The 19,721-nt window shown below is 37.0% G+C and overlaps 1 protein-coding gene across 4 annotated transcripts in view; it reads right to left on the minus strand.

The window, feature by feature from the left end:
* Positions 1–1,084: 1,084 nt before the first annotated feature.
* The window catches only part of PPP2R3C (protein phosphatase 2 regulatory subunit B''gamma), a 21,490-nt gene continuing 2,853 nt past the window's right edge, over positions 1,085–19,721 (minus strand). For 3 of the 4 annotated variants that reach the window (XM_008694157.2, XM_008694140.2, XM_008694148.2), the window contains exons 2-13: positions 17,681–17,808; positions 15,411–15,515; positions 14,698–14,810; positions 14,139–14,236; positions 12,280–12,350; positions 10,497–10,629; positions 10,027–10,082; positions 9,872–9,947; positions 9,038–9,174; positions 6,375–6,512; positions 4,044–4,103; positions 1,085–1,381 (exon numbers count right to left, since the gene is read on the minus strand). In XM_008694157.2, coding sequence (XP_008692379.1) covers positions 1,193–1,381; positions 4,044–4,103; positions 6,375–6,512; positions 9,038–9,174; positions 9,872–9,947; positions 10,027–10,082; positions 10,497–10,629; positions 12,280–12,350; positions 14,139–14,236; positions 14,698–14,810; positions 15,411–15,515; positions 17,681–17,808 — 1,304 coding nt within the window. In that variant the 3' untranslated portion in view covers positions 1,085–1,192. The remainder of the gene's footprint in view (positions 1,382–4,043; positions 4,104–6,374; positions 6,513–9,037; positions 9,175–9,871; positions 9,948–10,026; positions 10,083–10,496; positions 10,630–12,279; positions 12,351–14,138; positions 14,237–14,697; positions 14,811–15,410; positions 15,516–17,680; positions 17,809–19,721) is intronic. The other variant, XM_008694164.2, reaches the window with a different exon arrangement.

Consider the following 19,721-nt stretch of genomic DNA (forward strand, 5'->3'; position numbering starts at 1 on the left):
CTTAAAGGATTAATCTTCAGATCATGTAATTAATGTCACCATAAATTATAGTTTACCAGTAGCTCTAAAACATGCTAACCTGACCTCTCTTCCTTCTAATGTTTTTAACTTCATTTGAGATAGGACCTCCAACTCAGATATTAATTGGGTTATCCAGTGAAGGCATGCATATCTAATGATGATCTCAATCTTTTCTCCCTAGAGGCACTAGATCTGAAAGTTTACCTAGAAACTTTTCTCATTGTAGAAGGAAGATTATGAAAGTTTTGTTTCTTAAATTTTACTTTCTCTAATTGTCCAACAGTGGCCAGTTTGTAATGTTGATATAGTCATTCACTGTGCCTTAAATTTTTATACTTTATTTATGCAAACTATAAAATTTCCCAGAAATGAATTAAATGGTTTTGTCTTATTTTTAAGCCTCTTTTACTTTTCCTTCCTTTTCGACCCTTTTTATAATTACTATTCCCTCTGGATCATAGTTCATGATATTTTACCCTCTTCTAATCTTTCTTCTCATAAAAAAATGAAACAGAACAGTATAATTGAGAACCTTTACACTGAATTAACAAATTTTCTAACAAAAATCCTTAACAAAATGGAGTTGAGTTTTCTAAAATGTGACCCTGGTACCAGTTAATTAAAGCTAGACAGACTGTTTTATACCAGTGATTTTAATTAAAGTGAAATATTAACTTGAATAAAAACATCCTATAGAAAGAAACATCATCTCCAAACACTTCTAACCCAGAAATGAAATGGCTCTATTCTAATGAATGGGAAGTTTATGATCTGGGATACAGATAATGCTTTAGAAGAGTCAAGGTTAAATGAACACAGATAAACTGTCCCTCAAGTATTTGAATTCTTTATATCTAATGTCAGAACTATCCCGTGAAAACTTCCTTTATTTCTAAAGATTATACAGATTTAAAGTAGACTCCTACCTTTACCAAATCACACTTATACCATATTTGAGCTAAATGGAACAAGAATTTAATACCTCCTAAAACAATATCTGGTCCTATTGCCTCCAAACTACTGCAACCAGCATTCCAATAACCAAAACGTTTGCTGTGTTTTATAGGCATATAAAGTGTTTTATTTAGGCTGTTTCTAAGGATTGTGCTTGAAAGGTTTTGCGTGCAGCATTCAAGCTTATCTTAATGAACACAGTCTAGTCTTTGAGAGATCATGTATCGTCAAGGTCTGCAGAGTTTTCATTGTCATTTGCAACAAGAGCTTCTCTGTTCTCGTAAGTCCAGAAGCCATTCAGATCAATTAGAATGGTGGTGACCGTGTCTCCTTGATTACTGTTGATTAAATCCTGAAGAGAGATTTTCAAAGGATCCTTTGGTTTAACCATGTCAAAGATTTCATCCTGCGAGAGAGAAAAACACAATGAGATCTGGTATCTGATCCACTAAATTTGTATCAGACAATGATGTGAAATTCAAGGCTGGCACTTGAGCTTATGTAAAATTTTTTGTTCTAGTTTTTTCTTTTCTAGTTCACACACAGGCAACTCCTTTTCTGTATGTACAATCACAGAATTTTATTGGAAGATTCCTTAGGTATGTAATAGCTATCCCTCATCTTTTTTTTTTTTTTAAGATTTTATTTATTTGACAGAGAGAGGGAAAGCACAAGCAGGGGGGAGCAGCAGGCACAGGGAGAGGGAGAAGCAGGCTCCCTTCTGAGCAGGGAGCCCGATGTGGGACTTGATTTCAGGACCCTGAGTTCATGACCTGAGCCAAAGGCAGACGCTTAACCAACTGAGCCACCCAGGCGCCCCACTCTTCCTCATCTTAAAAGAGAAAGAAACTGAGGCTCAGAGTTTAATCTAATCCAAACTACATAGCTAATTACTGGCAAAATTAATACAGTATTCTTTGAATATGTGTTAAGTATCTTCAACTTTTCTATTGTCTTTTAATTGGTGGTAAAGTAAGGTCTTCCTTTAAGTGCAAACTCAGCTCCAACTAAAAACATAAATGCTTCCAAAGCCAAGATAGTGACAAAACTTCATTTCCAATATAGATGTCAACTTTTTATACTCTGGATCTAAGATGGGTGGTGGATGGGGGAGGTTCAGTTTTAAAGAATTAGTCATATTAAAGAATTAGTCATCCAGAATGACAATGAAATTGTGCTGAAATTTACTGGAATAGATGTAAATACTTCTATATTATGTGGTATACTGTATGAGTATTTAGAAGGAATTAGGTACATGTTTTCTAATCTTTTTGTACTCAGAGGCTCTAGTGGCATTTAAGGAGGCAAATTTTTAAAACATTAGAACAATTCAGGGCACCTGGGTGGCTCAGTCAGTTGGGCCTCTGACTCAATTTTGGCTCAGGTCATGATCTAGGGTTGTGAGCTCGAGCTCCCTGCTCAGTGCAGAGTCTGCTTGTCCTTCTCCCTCCCCCTGCTTGCGTGGTCAAGCTCTCTCTCTCTCTCTCTAAAAATAAACAAAATCTTTAAGGGCGCCTGGGTGGCTCAGTTGGTTAAGCATCTGCTTCCAGCTCAGGTCATGATCCCAGGGTTCTGGGATCAAGTCCTGCATCGGGCTCCCTGCTTCACAGAGAATCTGCTTCTCCCTCTGCCCCTCCTCCCACTCGTTCTCTCAATCTCTCTCTTGCTTCTCAAATACATAAATAAAATCTTTAAAAAAAAGTTTATATATATATATATATAATTCATATAAATGAAAGGTACGAGCTTTTAATCTTTTATGTTTATGAAACTTCCTTTTCTAGGTTAGTGGCAATTTAAAATTACTAGTTCTTAGGTTGCCTATTGGATAGTTTCAGATTTGTCTCATTTATATTAAACCAAAATAGTCCTTTACTTTAGCTTACACTTAATTAAAATTGGATGGGTTATTTCAGTCTGTAACCTGAACCTGAATCGTACTGGGTACCGTAGGTTCTTCACGGTTGGCGGAAGTCCGACTACTAAAATAAAGTATTAGCATGTGTTTCAAATAGTGGTCGTTTTCATATTGTAGGATTGATAGCTCCTTAATAATACAAAAGCAAGTAAGACCTTTGAAGTAGATTTAAAAAGTGCCCAAACCTAAATACAGTTGACCCCTGAACAACGGAGGTCTGAAATGCATGGGTCCACTTAGACGTGGATGTTTTTGATAAATACAGTATACTGTAAATGCATTTCCTTTTCTTATGGTTTTCTCAGTCACATTTTTAAGAATATAGTATATGAAACAACCACAAAATGACTATGTTATTGTTTATGTGAGGCTTCCAGTCAACAGTAGGCTCTGAGTAGTTAAGTGTTTGGGGGAGTCAAAAGTTCTACATGGATTTCAACTGCGTGGGGGAGGGACATTGCCCCTAACTCCTGTGTTGTTCAAGGGTCAACTGTAGTTACCAGGATAAAAATTCATTTTACACTGGAATAGGCTGCCAAAGGATGCAGGCTGTATTGATTCTCTTCATTTTCAATCAAAATGAATGAATGCTTCCAATGAAAGTACAGTCTGACAATGCTAAAATCATAAACCATACAAATCGTTAGTCCAAGTGTGGTCTCAGTTTCTAATGATTTAAATATTGCTCAGAATAAATAATAGCAAATACTTGATTCGATTCAGTACTTCATATTCATAAGTTTCTTTCATATAAAATTTCACATGATATAGGTGATTATCTGGTATTATGTGTATTATTTTTTAAAGATTTATTTATTTATCTTTGTGCGTGTGTGTGTGCGCGTGCGTGCGCATGAGCAGGGGAGGGGGGGCAAGGGGAAAAAGGGAGGAGAAGGAGACTCCCCACAAAGCCCGAAGTGGGCTCAATCCCAGGACCCTGAGATCATGACCTGAGCCAAATCCAAGAATTAGACCCTTAACTGACTGAGCCACCCAGGCGTCGCAAGTAGTATCACGTATATTAAAAGGTAAGGGGCGCCTGGCTCGCTCAGTCAGTAGAGCTTGTGGCTCCTGATCTCAGGGTCATGAGAGTTCAAAAGCCCCACACTGGGTGTAGAGCTTACTTAAAGAAAAGAAAAGAATAGGTAACCTTGACATCTTGAAATGAAACAGGATCTTGTCCATGGATTTTCATTAGTTCCTGTATGGCCTGTATGGGTAGGAATAAGTCTGTAAATAAAAAATAGACCACAGCCCCCTTCCTGTTCCATGGCCCCTTTTTAGTCCCACTTCCTTTCCTATCAGACCACAAGCTTTATCATTTCAACCACACTTGCCAGTGTTCTCAACTTCCTTGACCTTGCTTCACATCTAGTCAGCAAAATTTAAACAACGATCAGTGTAACCATCAACCTTTCTAGATCTATATCTTGCTATTGAGAATTCCAGAAAAAAGTATACGAGGCCACAGATTTTTGCTACTATATAGGAATGGTCTCCAGCCTCACATGGGCCTTTACATGGCCTAGCAGTTACTCTGTTATGCCTGATCCTTGCATTTTCCAGGAATGCTGTTCATACCTTCACCATTCTTTAAGACACCCAATCTGCCATCTCTGCCTCCCACCCTATACTTTGCTTTGTACTTGACAGAAAAAAAAAAAATGGAGGTAAGCCTCCCTCAAACTCTCTTTTATAACCTTTAAGAAACAAAACAAAACAAAACAAAACCACTAGCGGAAGAAACTACTGTGATCCAGGTGGACTAATAACTATTTTAGGTGAGAGACATTCACTAGAGAATGTGAAGCTTAAAAATCTTGGTAAATAGTCAAATAAATATGTTGCAGGTGCCTAGTCTGTATGTGGTGCCACCGGTATCAGCGTGTGCATAGGTTTCTCTTTGGAGTAGGTGAGAATCTGAGGATACTCACAGCCACTGGAGTAGGAGACCCGGAGATACGATCTAGAGTGCACCAGCTAGGCCGACCTTTATCACTGGGATATTCATGGACAAAGACTCTACGAACAGCTTAGGACTGCAGGACTCAGCACCAGTAAGTATTTACCTTAACCCATACAACCAAGCCTGAATACTTTGATAAAATAAATGCATGTATAAAATATTTTAAAAACAAAATTTAATATTCTAAGAGAATATACTGTAAAGAAGTCTTTATGAAAAAGGGTTGAGTGTTTAATTTCCAAAATTTGTTTGTTTTCCTAAAACTGAATTTTCATTTAATAGGTCTGCCTAAAGTGGGGCATCCCTATGATAAATTGGTATTATATTCTCAGATTAGCCACGGATTCAATTTTAAAAAAATGTATCCTAATACTGTGATTGTAATTTATACTAATATTTGTAGTCATTACTATCTAGGAAATCATTATGGAAGTTTTAGGGAATTTAACATGAAACTATGAATTTTAAATACTATGAAACTCAGAAACCAAATAGTTATTTTTAAAGTATCCCAGATTTTTAAATGGAAAAGGAAAAGCCTCTGGGAAAAAATGTTTTACGACAAAGATGGAAAATGTCATTTTTATTGCTTAAAAAAAGCCATTTCTTCCTATTGTTGTCTTAACCATATAAAAAAATCACACAGTCTTCTAAAAACTAGCTAAAGAAATAAGGTCACAGAGTGAAATACTACTGTACAAAACTGTTCCGCCAAATAGAAAAGTCTCCATTCAAATTTAGGAATGATTGGTCTTTAAAGGGCAGACATTCCTATTTTTACACCTTGTGCATCTGAATGCTTATCAGATAAGATACAATCAAATTTCCCTTCTCAGAACTCATCATGTTATTCTCTGAGACCACTGAAGGCACAAAATAAGCACTTCAGCAAATCTTTTTTCATACTGAAATGCAGCATATAATAATTTAAAAATTATTAAAGTTAATAATTTTTATTTTTTACAGCACAGTATTTAAAAGAATCTACTACTATCAAAGTCTGCAAAACTTCTACCTTTTCTAACTGTTTAATTGAAGCTTCTGAAGGATTTTACACACTAGTTTTTGATCACCAAAACACAGAATTTCTCATGCATGTCTGTATCTCAGTGGCTAGTATAACCCGACACATATTTATACACTTTGATGTTCTACAACTGATCAAATCAGCTTTGATTTAGTCTATTTATATTTTTTAAAAACAGAAGAAACTAAAAGCAGACTTGATTTTCTTGTTAGTAAATTGGGGCATCTGGGTGGTTCAGTCAGTTAATTAAGTGTCCGACTCTTGACTTCAGCTCAGGTTTCAATCTCAGGGTTGTGAGTTCAAGCCCCATGTTGGGCTCCATGCTGGGCATGGAGCTACTTAAACAAATATTAATAACAAAATCTGTTAGTAAACCTCTTTGTTATATTTAAACATCACAAGTTAGATAAAATTGTTACTAAGTAGGTAATTTAAATCAAATAGTATATCTTAAGGAACAATGACTCATTTACACAAATGAGACTTACCCTAAAGAAGTAATTAAGTGAAAAGACATTCAGATAGCCTTTGTTCTCAATGTCAAGTAATTTGAAAATATACTGCAGAGCTGCAGGTTCTTTTCGATTTTCTAACGCAAGAACAAAGTCCAGGTAGGTCTTATAGTCCTACAGAGAGGAAAGTGACATTCATTAGAAGCCTTGTGTGGAATTAACTTTTCAAGTGAATATCTAATGATCTGAAGCTATTTTAAATCAAAGATGACAATTTTTTATTTTTTATTTTTTTTTATTTATTTTTTTTTTTTTTAAAGATTTTATTTATTTATTCGACAGAGATAGAGACAGCCAGCGAGAGAGGGAACACAAGCAGTGGGAGTGGGAGAGGAAGAAGCAGGCTCATAGCAGAAGAGCCTGATGTGGGGCTCGATCCCAGATCGCCAGGATCACGCCCTGAGCCGAAGGCAGACGCTTAACCGCTGTGCCACCCAGGCGCCCCCAAAGATGACAATTTTTTAAATTCAATTAGCCAACATATTTTTTTTAAGACTTTATTTATTTGAGAGGCAGAGAGAGAGAGAGGGAGAGATCATGAGGGGGGATGGGCAGAGGGAGAAGCAGGCTCCCAGCTGAGCAGGGAGCCCAATGCTGGACTCGATCCCAGCACCCTGGGATCAGGGCCCGAGCTGAAGGCAGATGCTTAACCAACTAAGCCACCCAGGCACCCCTCAATTAGCCAACATATAGTATATCATTAGTTTCAGATGTAGCGTTAAATGATTCATCAGTTGTGTATAACACCCAGAGCTCATCACATTCCGTGCCCTCCTTAATGCCCATCACCCAGTTACCTAATCCCCCCACCCACCTTCCCTTCCACAACCCTCAGTTTGTTTCCCAGAGTCAAGAGTCTTTCATAAAAATGGCAATTTTTAAAAAATATGAAATGAGATATCCATTTGTATACTTAATATTGGTTTCTAGAAATTCTACATAGCAGTTAATCTGTACAGGACAATATTGGGGACATAGCTCATTTTCTTATGAGAGCTGCTGTCTTAAGGAGTAATTTTCTTTTATTATGACTTTGAAGTGGATAGGACAGTGACTAAGCTGTTATACAATGCCACTAAATTAGTATCTTCAGCATAGTCAGTTTGGAAAAAAAAGTTTATCTGGAATGAATAGAATAGTATATTTGAATAGTATATGTAAATAGCTATTTTGAAATATTTAAACATTTTAAAAGCAGATGATTTCCAACAAGAAGCTATCTTAAGAATACCCAATATTATACAGTGAACTGAAACTGTTCTCTTCCAAAAAAAGGCAAAACACAAAATGGAAGCTAGAAAAACATGAAGAAAACAAAGCTTTCTCTACAAAAAAGGGATACTCATTACTTTTTTTGCATGATGAAAAGAACACTTTGGAGATTCCACTTAGAAAAAATTTTTTATATTCTTGTAAAGTTTTTTTAGGCTAAGATGAAGAATTCCTTTTTGCATAAATTGCAGTATGAAGAGCTAAAGAGATGCAGCCTCGTCATGGTCTAACTCCACCCATAGCTGCAGCCTCTGACTGTATTCACCAGAGGTCATTAGTAGACTACGAGCTCCTCACTGTCGCCTGTAGACAGTGACTGTAGCTGCAGGAGTCACAAAGCAGAGTTTCTCCCCCTTTCCCCCTTTTCCTACACCACTGACTAAAAATGGTGTAATTTAGAAAACTGCTATTCAAGCTAAGTGATAAAACCTAAATCCCCAATTCTCTTCTGAGAATTTCTTTTTTTTTTTTTTTTAAGATTTTATTTATTTGACAGAGACAGCCAGTGAGAGAGGGAACACAAGCAGGGGGAGTGGGAGAGGAAGAAGCAGGCTCCCAGCGGAGGAGCCTGATGCGGGGCTCGATCCCAGAAAACGCCGGGATCACGCCTTGAGCCACAGGCAGACACCCAACGACTGAGCCACCCAGGTGCCCCAATATGGCCATTTCTTAAGTGTCATTGGTTTGGTAATTTATCCCATTCTTAACACGTTTTTAATAGCAAGGATGGTGATTTTAAAATGCTAGGTAGAATTTCCTTACGTATTTTGCATTGTTGTGATAAAAGGACAGGTGCATGTTAATCATTAGCTACTAATACAGCCACTTACAGAAAGTAATACAACCCGATTCTTGGATTTAAATCACGGCATCCATGGTACACTGATCTGGAAATTTAATGAATGGACCATCTATATGAAAGCAGTCAATAGGATTTGCCAGCTTTTCAGATTTTTTCCCCCACTAATCCATACTCCTTAGGGGAGGTGGGCAGGGGAGATGGGCTAAATGGACGATGGGTATTAAGGAGGGCACTTGTTGGGATGAGCACTGGGTGTTGTAGGAAGTGATGAATCACTAAATTCTTACTATTACACTGTAAACTCCTGGAATTAAAACAGAACTTGAAACATTAAAAAAGAAATACACTGATAATGAAATGAACAAAGTATTAAAATTTTATATTTGTCCTGAGTCCATAATGTTTTTAAGCAAATTTACCTTAAAAGTCTTCAAAATTCACAATTTGATTAGTTCAGACTTTTAAAGATACTGGTATAAAAATAATACTGTATCACATCAAGAAAAGGGTTTGTGGAAACTGGGAGCCTAAATTTTTAAAATTTATCAGAGATTTAAACTACTACCATTTCTCCATCATAAGTGAGACACTCCTGGAAAACACGATCTAAGAAGACGTTGGTCATGGTTGCTGTTCCATAGCGGGAGAGTTCTTCTTTACTGAGCATACCATTGTGATCCTTATCAAGATTCAAATACTGGCCTTGGGAAGAAAAATGATAAAAAGACATTTATGACTAAAATAAAATTCTAATTAGAGGACAAAAGAACAAACACAAGTAGTTCTTTTTATTGGTCAATACTTTGATTTTCAAACTTTCCTAGGGTAGTGCCCTAAGATCAGCTGTCCCTGTGCTCCCTAGCACAACAGCCTTTCAGCTTTGCATAAAGCCATGGCCTTTGGGCCATTTCCATCATTATTTGTTTTCAATTTGCAACCTTTTAAACTTTCCTAGGTTTCAAAATTAGAAAGAGACAGGGGTCAATAAAAAGCACTGAAATGCTGGCTCTTGAAAGCAGAGATCAAGGATGACAAAAGGAGTCAGAAGATCACCCAAGAGAACAATGTAGCAGCTAACGAACTTAAAGTAAAGAGTGAACAGTCCCCAGAACACTTGCCACTGTGGAGGCTGATAGCAGTGGCATTTTACCACAATGCAAGATAATAACTGATGTTCACAATGACGCTCCTGAGTCAAAGGATCAAATTACATTCCGTATGTTCTGTTAAAGAGTAAGAAAATGACAAGGAAATTTCAGTAATCTAGAATACTAGCTCTTAAGGTAATTAGAATACTTTCATCCTAAGGTAAATTAGCCTATGTATAAAAGTGTCCTTTGAACGCTAATTAACTGAGGAGTGGATCATTCAAATTTTAGCATTATGACAGGAACCATACCATATACCCTTAGGGCAGAAGGTGCAGAAAACCAGTTAGTTTCTTGACTCTCCTTGGACAGTTCCTCATCCCTTAACTAAATAAACACAGAGATATAATTAGAAGATAGTAAATGTCAAGTGATATAATTATAAGTATTTAAAAAACATATTTACCTCCAATAAATCATCTAGGAAGCTGCATGCTAAAATATCTTGAATTTTAATCTTCCCTTTAAAGAACAAACACAATTTCATTTTTTAAAAAAGAGGAATTCAATTTTATAAAGGTATTATTTTAGAAGAGTAATCACACAATTGATATTTTAAAGCTTCATATCTTTCATCAAAAACATCTCTCCAGTGTATTATATATCAGGGATAGCAAATCATGTCAGAATAACTGGCTTCTTAGAACCGGAGGGAGTCATTGGTTATCCAGTTCATACGTCACTTAAGAGATGAAGAAACTAAGAGTTAGGTCACATGCCCACTGTCACACAGCTGGTTCTGGTTGGTGCAAATAAATCATAAAAGATCTTTATATATTAAAGGCAATGACATACTAGAAAAATAAATGACATTTTCAAAACTTTAGTTATTGAGATTTAGAATAATATCCTTATAATATCTAAGATTTTCTTTACCTGTTCTTAGAGGGTCTAAAAAGAAGAAGAACTTCCTAACTGCTGTACAAACATAGAAGGAGTAAAAAGACTTTTCCAGCCCATCTAATTGTGGCAAAGTAGGGATAAGTTCCAATATGTAGTTTTCTAAATCCTGAAAGAACAAAACAAATCAAAACGTTAAAATGTGGACTGTCTGATCTTGTTTCTTCATTAGATACTGGAATGTTGAATTTCAGGACTAAAAATTATTCAGCTCTTAATAGTATTTTAATGATAAAATAATTACATTAGTGGTAAAACTTATATTGTTTTGCTTTTTATTTCGGTTTTAACATTTTTGAAAAAGCAATATATCCTACATAATTCCAAATTCAAAAGGAACAAAAAAGGGGGTGGCTGTGTGGCTCAGGTCCCGAGTTGGCCTTCCTGCTTAGTGGGGAGTCTGCTTCTCCCTCTGCCCCTCCCCCTGCTTGTGCTCTCTCATGCTCATTCGCTCTCTCTCAAAATCTTTTAATTTTTAAAAAGATTTTATTTATTTATTTGAGAGAGAGAGAGATAGCAAGAGAGAACACAAATGGGGAGGAGAAAACTTCCCACCTCCCCTCTCCATTTTACACTCCCACCAGCAATGTAGAGACTAAACCAATAATTCCCAAATTGTGCCCAGGAATGCTTCAGTAAACTCACAGGGGTGCAGCAGGATATTTTAAAAATTTCGGGGAAACAGTGACATCTGCCAGAGAGTACACAATAGATGTGGCTATAAGCTAGAGCTATGAGCTCAAGACACATTTTCAACAATGACCGAGATACGTGCCTTTTGATGACATCAATCTTTGTCAAGCTAGGTTCTTGATGGTCGCTGTGATAAAGCAAGTACCACACAAAGTTCGTGTGGAACAGGAAGCGAGGATGACCGCCCAATCTAACTGCCAGGTTTGACTGGCCATAGAGTGTGCCCCATGGGCACAGATGCAATTAGTATTTCTAATTTAAGAATGAAGCAAAAATTTTACTTACTTTCAACTTATGTGTATGTTTTTTCAAATGGCAAATATAATAAGCTTAATGAATACGTTCATAAATTGTTTAGAACTAATAAATGGGGCGCCTGGGTGGCACAGTCGTTAAGCATCTGCCTTCGGCTCAAGGCGTGATCCCGGCATCATGGGATCGAGCCCCACATCAGGCTCCTCCACTAGGAGCCTGCTTCTTCCTCTCCCACTCCCCCTGCTTGTGTTCCCTCTCTCGCTGGCTGTCTCTCTCTCTGTCAAATAAGTAAATAAAATCTTAAAAAAAAAAAAAAAACTAACTAATAAATGGAACCGGTAGGTATTTCTTTTGACCTAGAGGCACTATGCAAAAATTACTGAGATACTAATGTCACCGTGAATTAAGAGTTTGGGAAATCATGGCCTATTTTATATTCCCTTATTAAAAACATTATCAAACTTAATGATCTTTGTCAGCCTGAAAAATTCCTGCCCCTGACATTTATAACGCTCATGAATAACCAAAAGTTTTCCTGTTTCTTCAATGATTTTTAATCCTGTGAAAACACTACATTCTTTGTATTTTCTCCTTTGAAAAGCTATTTTTAAAAGTTGGAGAAAAAGAATCTAAAAAGGAATTTTTGTGGTCAATATACATTTTTAGAGATTTTTAGTAACACATTATTTGTAAAAACTAATAAAAGCAGAGAAACAAAAACAAAACAATCATCTGTAATCCCAACATGCAGTGATAACTACTGTTAACATTTTGGTGTCTATAGCAGTTATTAAACTAGGTTAATACTTACAGATTCCCGAAGGTACCCTTGTCCAGCAACATCATATAAACTGAGACCTATTCTTGTCTGATGAAGCCAAACTGACAATAAATAAGAAGATGAAATGTAATTTTAAGATCTGTCCTTTAGCATATATATGGATAAAAGGAGATAAACAGCTAGATTAGAGGGACAAAATAATAATTCTACAAACATACTTCTTCACACACATATATTACTTAATTCAGTAACCCCAAAATTGTTTGTATCAAAATATACCATAGAATTAATGGCAGGTATCAACAATTCTACCCTGCCTACAGTGACAATAAAGTTGATGCCCTTGAAAATATTCTTTACCCACTAAACTTGGTGTCCACCAAAAAGGGGCAGTGAGTGCAATGTTATGCCTTCAGTGAAGGTGCATTTATTCTTATTCTGCTGAGGTTAACTACTGTGACTAAATATTAATTAAAGATGGTACACAAAGGACTTCATAGATCATTATGGAACTTACAGAAATGAATCATAACAACTCCAAGTTGTTTAATAAGAACTTGAATCTGATGTTGTAATTCTGAGTTTGGAACTATCCTCTCCGGCAACTCAACCCGTAACACAGCTGACTCTTGAACAACATGGGTTTGAACTGTGTGAGTCCACTTATACAGGTCCCCCCCCCCCAAATACAGTATGGTACTGTAAACATACTTTCTCTTCCTTATGAATTTCTTTCTTTCTTTCTTTTTAAAGTAATTTCTTTTTTTTTTTTTTTTAAAGATTTTTTATTTATTTATTTGACAGAGATAGAGACAGCCAGCGAGAGAGGGAACACAAGCAGAGGGAGTGGGAGAGGAAGAAGCAGGCTCATAGTGGAAGAGCCCGATGTGGGGCTCGATCCCATAACGCTAGGATCATGCCCTGAGCCAAAGGCAGACGCCCAACCGCTGTGCCACCCAGGCGCCCCAATCTTTTTAAAGTAATTTCTACACTGTACGTGGGGCTTAAACTCACAGCTCAAACTCAAGAGTTGCATGCTCCACTGACTGAGCCAGCCAGGCACCCCACCTCATGATTTTCTTAATAACATTCTTTTCTCCAGCTTCCTTTATTGTAAGAATATAGTATATAATACATGTAACATATAAAACACGTGTTAATCAACTGTTTATGATATTGGTAAGGCTTCTAGCCAACAACGGGCTCTTAACAGTTCAATTTCTGGGGAGTCAAAACTTATACTCAGATTTTCAACTGCATGGAAGGTTAGTGCCCGAACCCCTGTGTTCTTCAAAGGTCAACTGTATATTGATAAAACAGAATTACCAGTGAATTAAAATAATTTAAATCACCATACATTAAAACTCTTGGTTTAGCTTTTGATATATAGTTCTTAGCTAGTATCTTTAGGATACATGTTTTTGTTTTGTTTTGTTTATAATAATGAACCCAAATTTATAGTAGAAAATCTCAGCTCTAGTAAGTTCCTCTACGAGAGAATTGGAATAATAAAAAAACAAATCTGGGTCAAAAGGTAAGAAATTCTGCTATTTGTGGTTGCCTGGGTGGCTCAGTCAGTTTAGCATCTGACTCTTGATTCTGGCTCAGGTTATAATCTCAGGGTCCTGATATCCAGCTGTGTGTCGGGCTCCCTGCTGGGCATGGAGCCTGCTTGGGATTCTCCCTCTCCCTCTGTCCCAACCCCCACCGCCCGCTCTCTATGCTCTCTCTTTCACAAGAAAAGAAAAGAAAGAAGTTCTGCTATTGATTCAAACTTACTACGAACAAACTTACAGTTGTTTCATAGAGAAGGAATACGGTAAAAGCATGTACCAAAACCTCCTTGGTTCCCAGTAAGAGGAGTTTAAACACAAGGAAAATGAAATCACCTTTTCTCATGACATAATTGAAGAACTGCATGATAGAAATTCTTCCATAAGAGTCTGTATGAAGGAGTTTAGCAAAGACTTTTGCTGTGAAAAACTGCCTAAGGAAAGGAAATGAAGATTAAAATCATCTGCCAACATAGCAGACCTACTGAATTGGCAAACAGCATGAATTCAAACAATTGAAAATCAAAATGAAAAAAATCAAAGTGAAAACCATAGTTCAAAACTTAAAATATTAAGTCATACATCTTTGAGTTTTATGTTAAGAATGAAAGGCTAAAAAACCCACAAAAGAATGAAAGCCTCTACTGTTGTAAATAAATGTACTATATATATAGTCGTATAATATATAAATACACTATATTATAAACTATTATTTCTTTTAATAACTTCATACCAATGTAATTTTCTTGACTAAATAATTTTAAAATTTCATTAATAACTCAAATGGACTCAAACTGTCACACGATTGACTTATATTTTCATTGACATTTATTTCAGGCATTTAAAATGCTTAACATAACATACTTCTTTGTTAATTATACTTAATTATACTTACTTGCACTTTGGTCCAGCTTTTTCACCAACCTTCAAAAAATTTTCATAATTAATCATTGCTTCCTCTCCAATCATAGGTGGCGTCTGGTGCTTATCCAGCAAAAACCATAAGTTCTTAGGAGAATTGCAGAAATGAAGATGTTACAGTTAACAAAGCAAAATTTAACATCAGTGAAATGTGTTATTTCCACTAAAATGACAGTCGATAGCAGAGATTTAATATTTAGATGAATCTTATTCCCTATTATCCCTTTGATTGCTAATAATATAATATGAATAGCTGGCGTTTATTGAATGCCCAAGTTTAAAGTTTTCATATATGGTACCTCTTTATTCCATATAACTATGTGATGCACATAGATACTGTTATCCCTATGTAACAGATGAGAATTGAAGCACAGAAATGTTAAGTCCATTGCCCAAGGTCACAGACCATGGCTAGGATGTGAACCCCCGAAGTTTGACCTATAGTAGTGGTTCTCAACTTTGGCCTCACATTAGAATTACCTAAGGACTTAAAAAACAAAACAAAATCTTTGGGAGATGGTGCCCAGGCAAGTTCTGCAGCTGATTCTGATAGGAATCATTGCTCCAGGGCCTGCAGTCACCCACTCTGCTGTAGTGGCTCCATTAAGACACCCTGAGATCCTGTATGACTTTAGTACAAATAAAGAAATGGCCAACATCCAAAGCAAACTTTAATCCTACTCTTACCTGTAATTCTTCATTATCTAACAGTTCTCTGCTTTTTCTCTGCAGAAAGACGGCTCTGGATTCCTCTCTTAATTTTTGTAGTAAGACTTCATCTTCAGCTGGCAGCTAAAAATACACTAGAGTTAATTTCTACACTTAAATTCTAGACTATTATTGGATTATGTAAAAATATATTTGGCCTCCTAAAATAACTACATACTGCATTGCCTCAAATTACTTTTTGTATCTCAATTTTGCTTAACTTCAAGTTATCATGCATTTAAAAAGTTCATTTAACAAAAAGAGATCCCCAGAGGATTCAGTAATCAGCAAGGCCAGATCCCTGCCTACAAAGAGCTAACAGTCTAGCCCAAGTTTCATTTTATATTCTTAGGATACTCTTTCCACCATAACCTTAGACTGACATACAATTAAGTTAGGACTAACTGAATCTTCACAGTCTTAGCAAAATATGCCCTTTGAGCTTGAATGACCTTACTTCTTGGGTGATTTCCGTAAACAGGGCTTTAAAATGACTCATTCCAGCACGACCTCAAATAATTTGCTTCGAGGATTTCTTCTTTGTCTATATCTCTGCCCCATTAAATGTAGCTAAGTAACCATAGTCCAAATTCGTTCTTTCATTTCCAAGAACTAAGATGCCATCACTCCCATCAAAAGGAATGGAAAAGGAGGAAGCATTAGCAGGTGAGGCTGGGGTTGAAACTGTGACTGTGCTCCCGTGGCTAGTCAACCAGCTAACCAGCCAAGGACAGAAGTGGTAATCAAAGATGGTAGGTGGTTTCTCCAAAGCAGTGGGAAGACAGAGAGGGAAGAAACAGAAAGAACATCCCACAAATCCACATCTGCAGACAGGAAACTATATGGGATCTGGGAGAGGTCAAAGAGAGAAACAGGGGAAAAGGGAATTCCCTCAGGAACCACACGGGAGAGGCAAAAGGCTGGTACTGGAAGTACAGGAAAGTTGGGTCCTGGGCTCAGAAATGGGGTCATGTCAACATCTAAGGGCTGTTTCTGGATAAAATACTATTTCATAATTCTGATTAAATGAGATCATGAATATAAAGTGCTCTGAAGTACAGTGGCACTCAATAAACATCAATTCCCTTCCTGTTCCCCCAGACTATCAAAAATTTTCAGTTGTCTAGTGGGCTCTGTTTAAGAAAGTATGAAACACATAAAGTGGGAGAAGTAGGGTTGTTATGATCCCATTGTTGTTAAACACACGTGTACACAGAAGTATGGAGAAGGATTCATGTAGAAATATTTATTTACATCTCTGTGCAATGTTATGGGAAAATATCAGCTGTTTTTTCTCTTTTCCATGACAAATATGGATTTAGTAATATAATTTTTTTTTAAGATTTTATTTTTAAGTAATCTCTACACCCAACATGGGGCTTGAACTCACAACCCTGAGATCAAGAGTCACATGATCTACTGACCTTGGGGCAGCTAGGCCCCCGTAGTCATATAATTCTTAAAAGACTGGGAAATAGTATTACAGAAAAGTTTCCAATAAAAATGGTTCACTTGGCAAAGGTTTGTACTTGAAGAAATAAGTTACAACTATCTAGATAATTCACTTATATCAATACATTGCAAGCGAAAGAATGTTTACTTTCTTTGTAAATACTGTTATAATTGAGTTTAGAAGGTAGCAAGTTTAAGAGACATTCAGCTAAAATTTCACAGTTAACTCTTCTATAGTGGTCACATTTTACATAATACGAAATAGGTCTTATTCTTTTCAGTTGCCTTCAATTTCAGCTGTAAGCAGCTTTCTTAAGGTCTTCCTGTCGTCTATTCTCTTTTTCAAAGACTTCTTTATGGTTTCGGCACAAGGAAACGTAATTATAACTCTTCAAGTTTTCCATTTTAATTTATTTTTCAGTTTAACCTCAAGCAAAATGTATTACCTTAGAACATGGGTAAAAGACAAAGTTAAAAATGGTGATCAGCCAAGTAAACCTAAATCTTATAAAGAGCCTGACACATGATCCAACGGAATACCTACTACTGAGACCCACAAGAAAAAGCCTGTAACTCAAACAAAGGGGGCCAAGCGACAACTTTGTGTTCTCATACCAATTTATATAAAACTTGAGATTTTATCCATTCCAAAACAATGATAAAATCAACTACAATGAAAGAACATATAGAATTTAAAGTACAATCTCTATTTATTTGTATAAAAGATTCTGATCCCATTTTAAAAGCTAACATCTCATTTATAAACTCCATGAGACACTTGCTTAGATAACACTTACCCTGTAATAAAACCGGGGAATGGTCTTATAGAATTCATTTGTGTTTTTTCTGTCTCCTTTCCATTCTGAGTAGTACTTGGTAAACAAATCCATTTCTTCATCTTTTAATTCTTGTTCACTTTTTTTTTCTGGTAACAAAATAGATTAAAGGGGGAAAATCACTTTCAAAATCAATATTTTTACATATATATGTATATATATAGAGAGAGAGAGAGAGGGAGAGAATCTTAAGTGGGCTCCACACCCAGTACAGAACCCAACACACGGCTCAATCTCACGACCCTGAGATCATGACCTGAACCGAAATCTAGAGTTGGATGCTCAACTGACTGAGCCACCCAGGCACTCCTTAAAATCAAGGTTTTTTACGACAGTGTAATTACACTGCAAAAAAGACGTTCAAAGTTGTGCTTATACCCTGAACATCTATATTAATTTTCTTGAAACACCAAGAATCAAAAGAGCCTCCCCTGCGTTTTCAACCACATCTTAGTTGCTCCCTCTACTTCTTTTTATCATTATACTTGTCTCTTCCTCAAGTCACTATCTCTCGTACGGACTTCTGGCATATTCATTCCCTCAAAAGTACTTACTGAGCACCTACTATGGATAGAACACTACTAGACACCGGGACAAGTGTGGTGAGAAAACAGACACAGCCCTTGACCTCATGAAGTTTCGGCCTTGCAATCACTGTTCCTCCACCTGATGTAAACCCCTTCCGTCTCAGGCTCTCTCACCCTCCAGCCTGCCTGCTGCTGGCCTATGGCCGTCTCATTTAATCCATCCCCCGCACTGTTTATTGACCACAGCAACTGGCACACAGTGTTCTTCACCTCAAGGTCCTGCGATTGTCAAGGAAGGATAAACGTTTATGAGTAACTGTGACCCTTCAACTATGAAGAGGGGTCACCTCTGTCACTCAGTTCCATGGTAAGACCACAGATATCTGCTCCTATATATACTACACTTAAATATACTCTCAGATAATTTTTCTCTCCTGGTTATTCAAAACCTGTCATAACACCTACACTTCCGCCTCACTGAAATCTTCAAATCTGTGACCTATTTTCTCAATAGTTTATTTTCCTCTTCCTGGTCTCACTTCCTTCCAACGTGCCTATAGCTGTTCCCTAAACCTCTCTTATGCCTGCATTTCTGCCACATGTGCCACGTTAATTTTTAACCTTAGGCCACGCTGTTGATTCTCTTATTTTTTGGCCATTTCCTTTTTGTTACTCTTTCTTCCTCATTTCAACTTTCATAGTTTGACTTCTAAGTCCCAAATGTATGTCACTAACCCAGACATTGCTTTTGAACTCTAAACTCATACATTCAAAACAAATATTTTCATCCTCACCCTCCAACATATCTAAAATAATTTTCCCATCCCTTACCTTAATATTCTTCTAATTTCATATTTCCATCCCAGTTAATGGTATTTGTCCAGTTACCCAAGCCCAAATCCCAAGAGTCATTTTCATTTCACTCATTCTTTTTCATTCAACTATTCTAAGGAGACACAAGTATATGTATGAGTGGACGTGTGCACATGTGTCCATCCCTACATACGGCTTTCAACAGAGCGTCAAGGAAAGCCTCACTGAGATGAAACTGAGCAAAAAAACTGAAGAAGGCAAGGAAGCAGGCTGTGCAGATAAACAGGGAGAAGTATATACCAGGCAAGGAAACAGTCAGGACCAAGGCCCTAAGATAGAGGAACGTGCCTGGTGTATCCAGGGAAGAGGGAGGCAGCCAGTGTGGCTGCAGCAGAGTGAGCCAGAGGAAAGAGTAGATGAGGGAAGGCAGATAATGGGAGTCAAGGCCACTAGGTCATTAGAAAGACACTGGCTTTTATTCTGGTGAGGGAGAGAGCCACCAGCAGCAATTGGGAGTCTAACGCAGTAATCTAGGTGACAGACGGTAATGGCCTGGATCATGGTGGCTGCAATGGAGGTGCTTAGGAGTAAACATTCTGGATATATTCTCTTAGTCTCAGGATTTGCGGACACACTGAATGTGGGTGTCAGAGAAAAAGAGC

Source organism: Ursus maritimus, unplaced genomic scaffold (assembly GCF_017311325.1).
Source record: "Ursus maritimus isolate PB19 unplaced genomic scaffold, ASM1731132v1 scaffold_36, whole genome shotgun sequence".
NCBI classification, from domain to species: domain Eukaryota; kingdom Metazoa; phylum Chordata; class Mammalia; order Carnivora; family Ursidae; genus Ursus; species Ursus maritimus.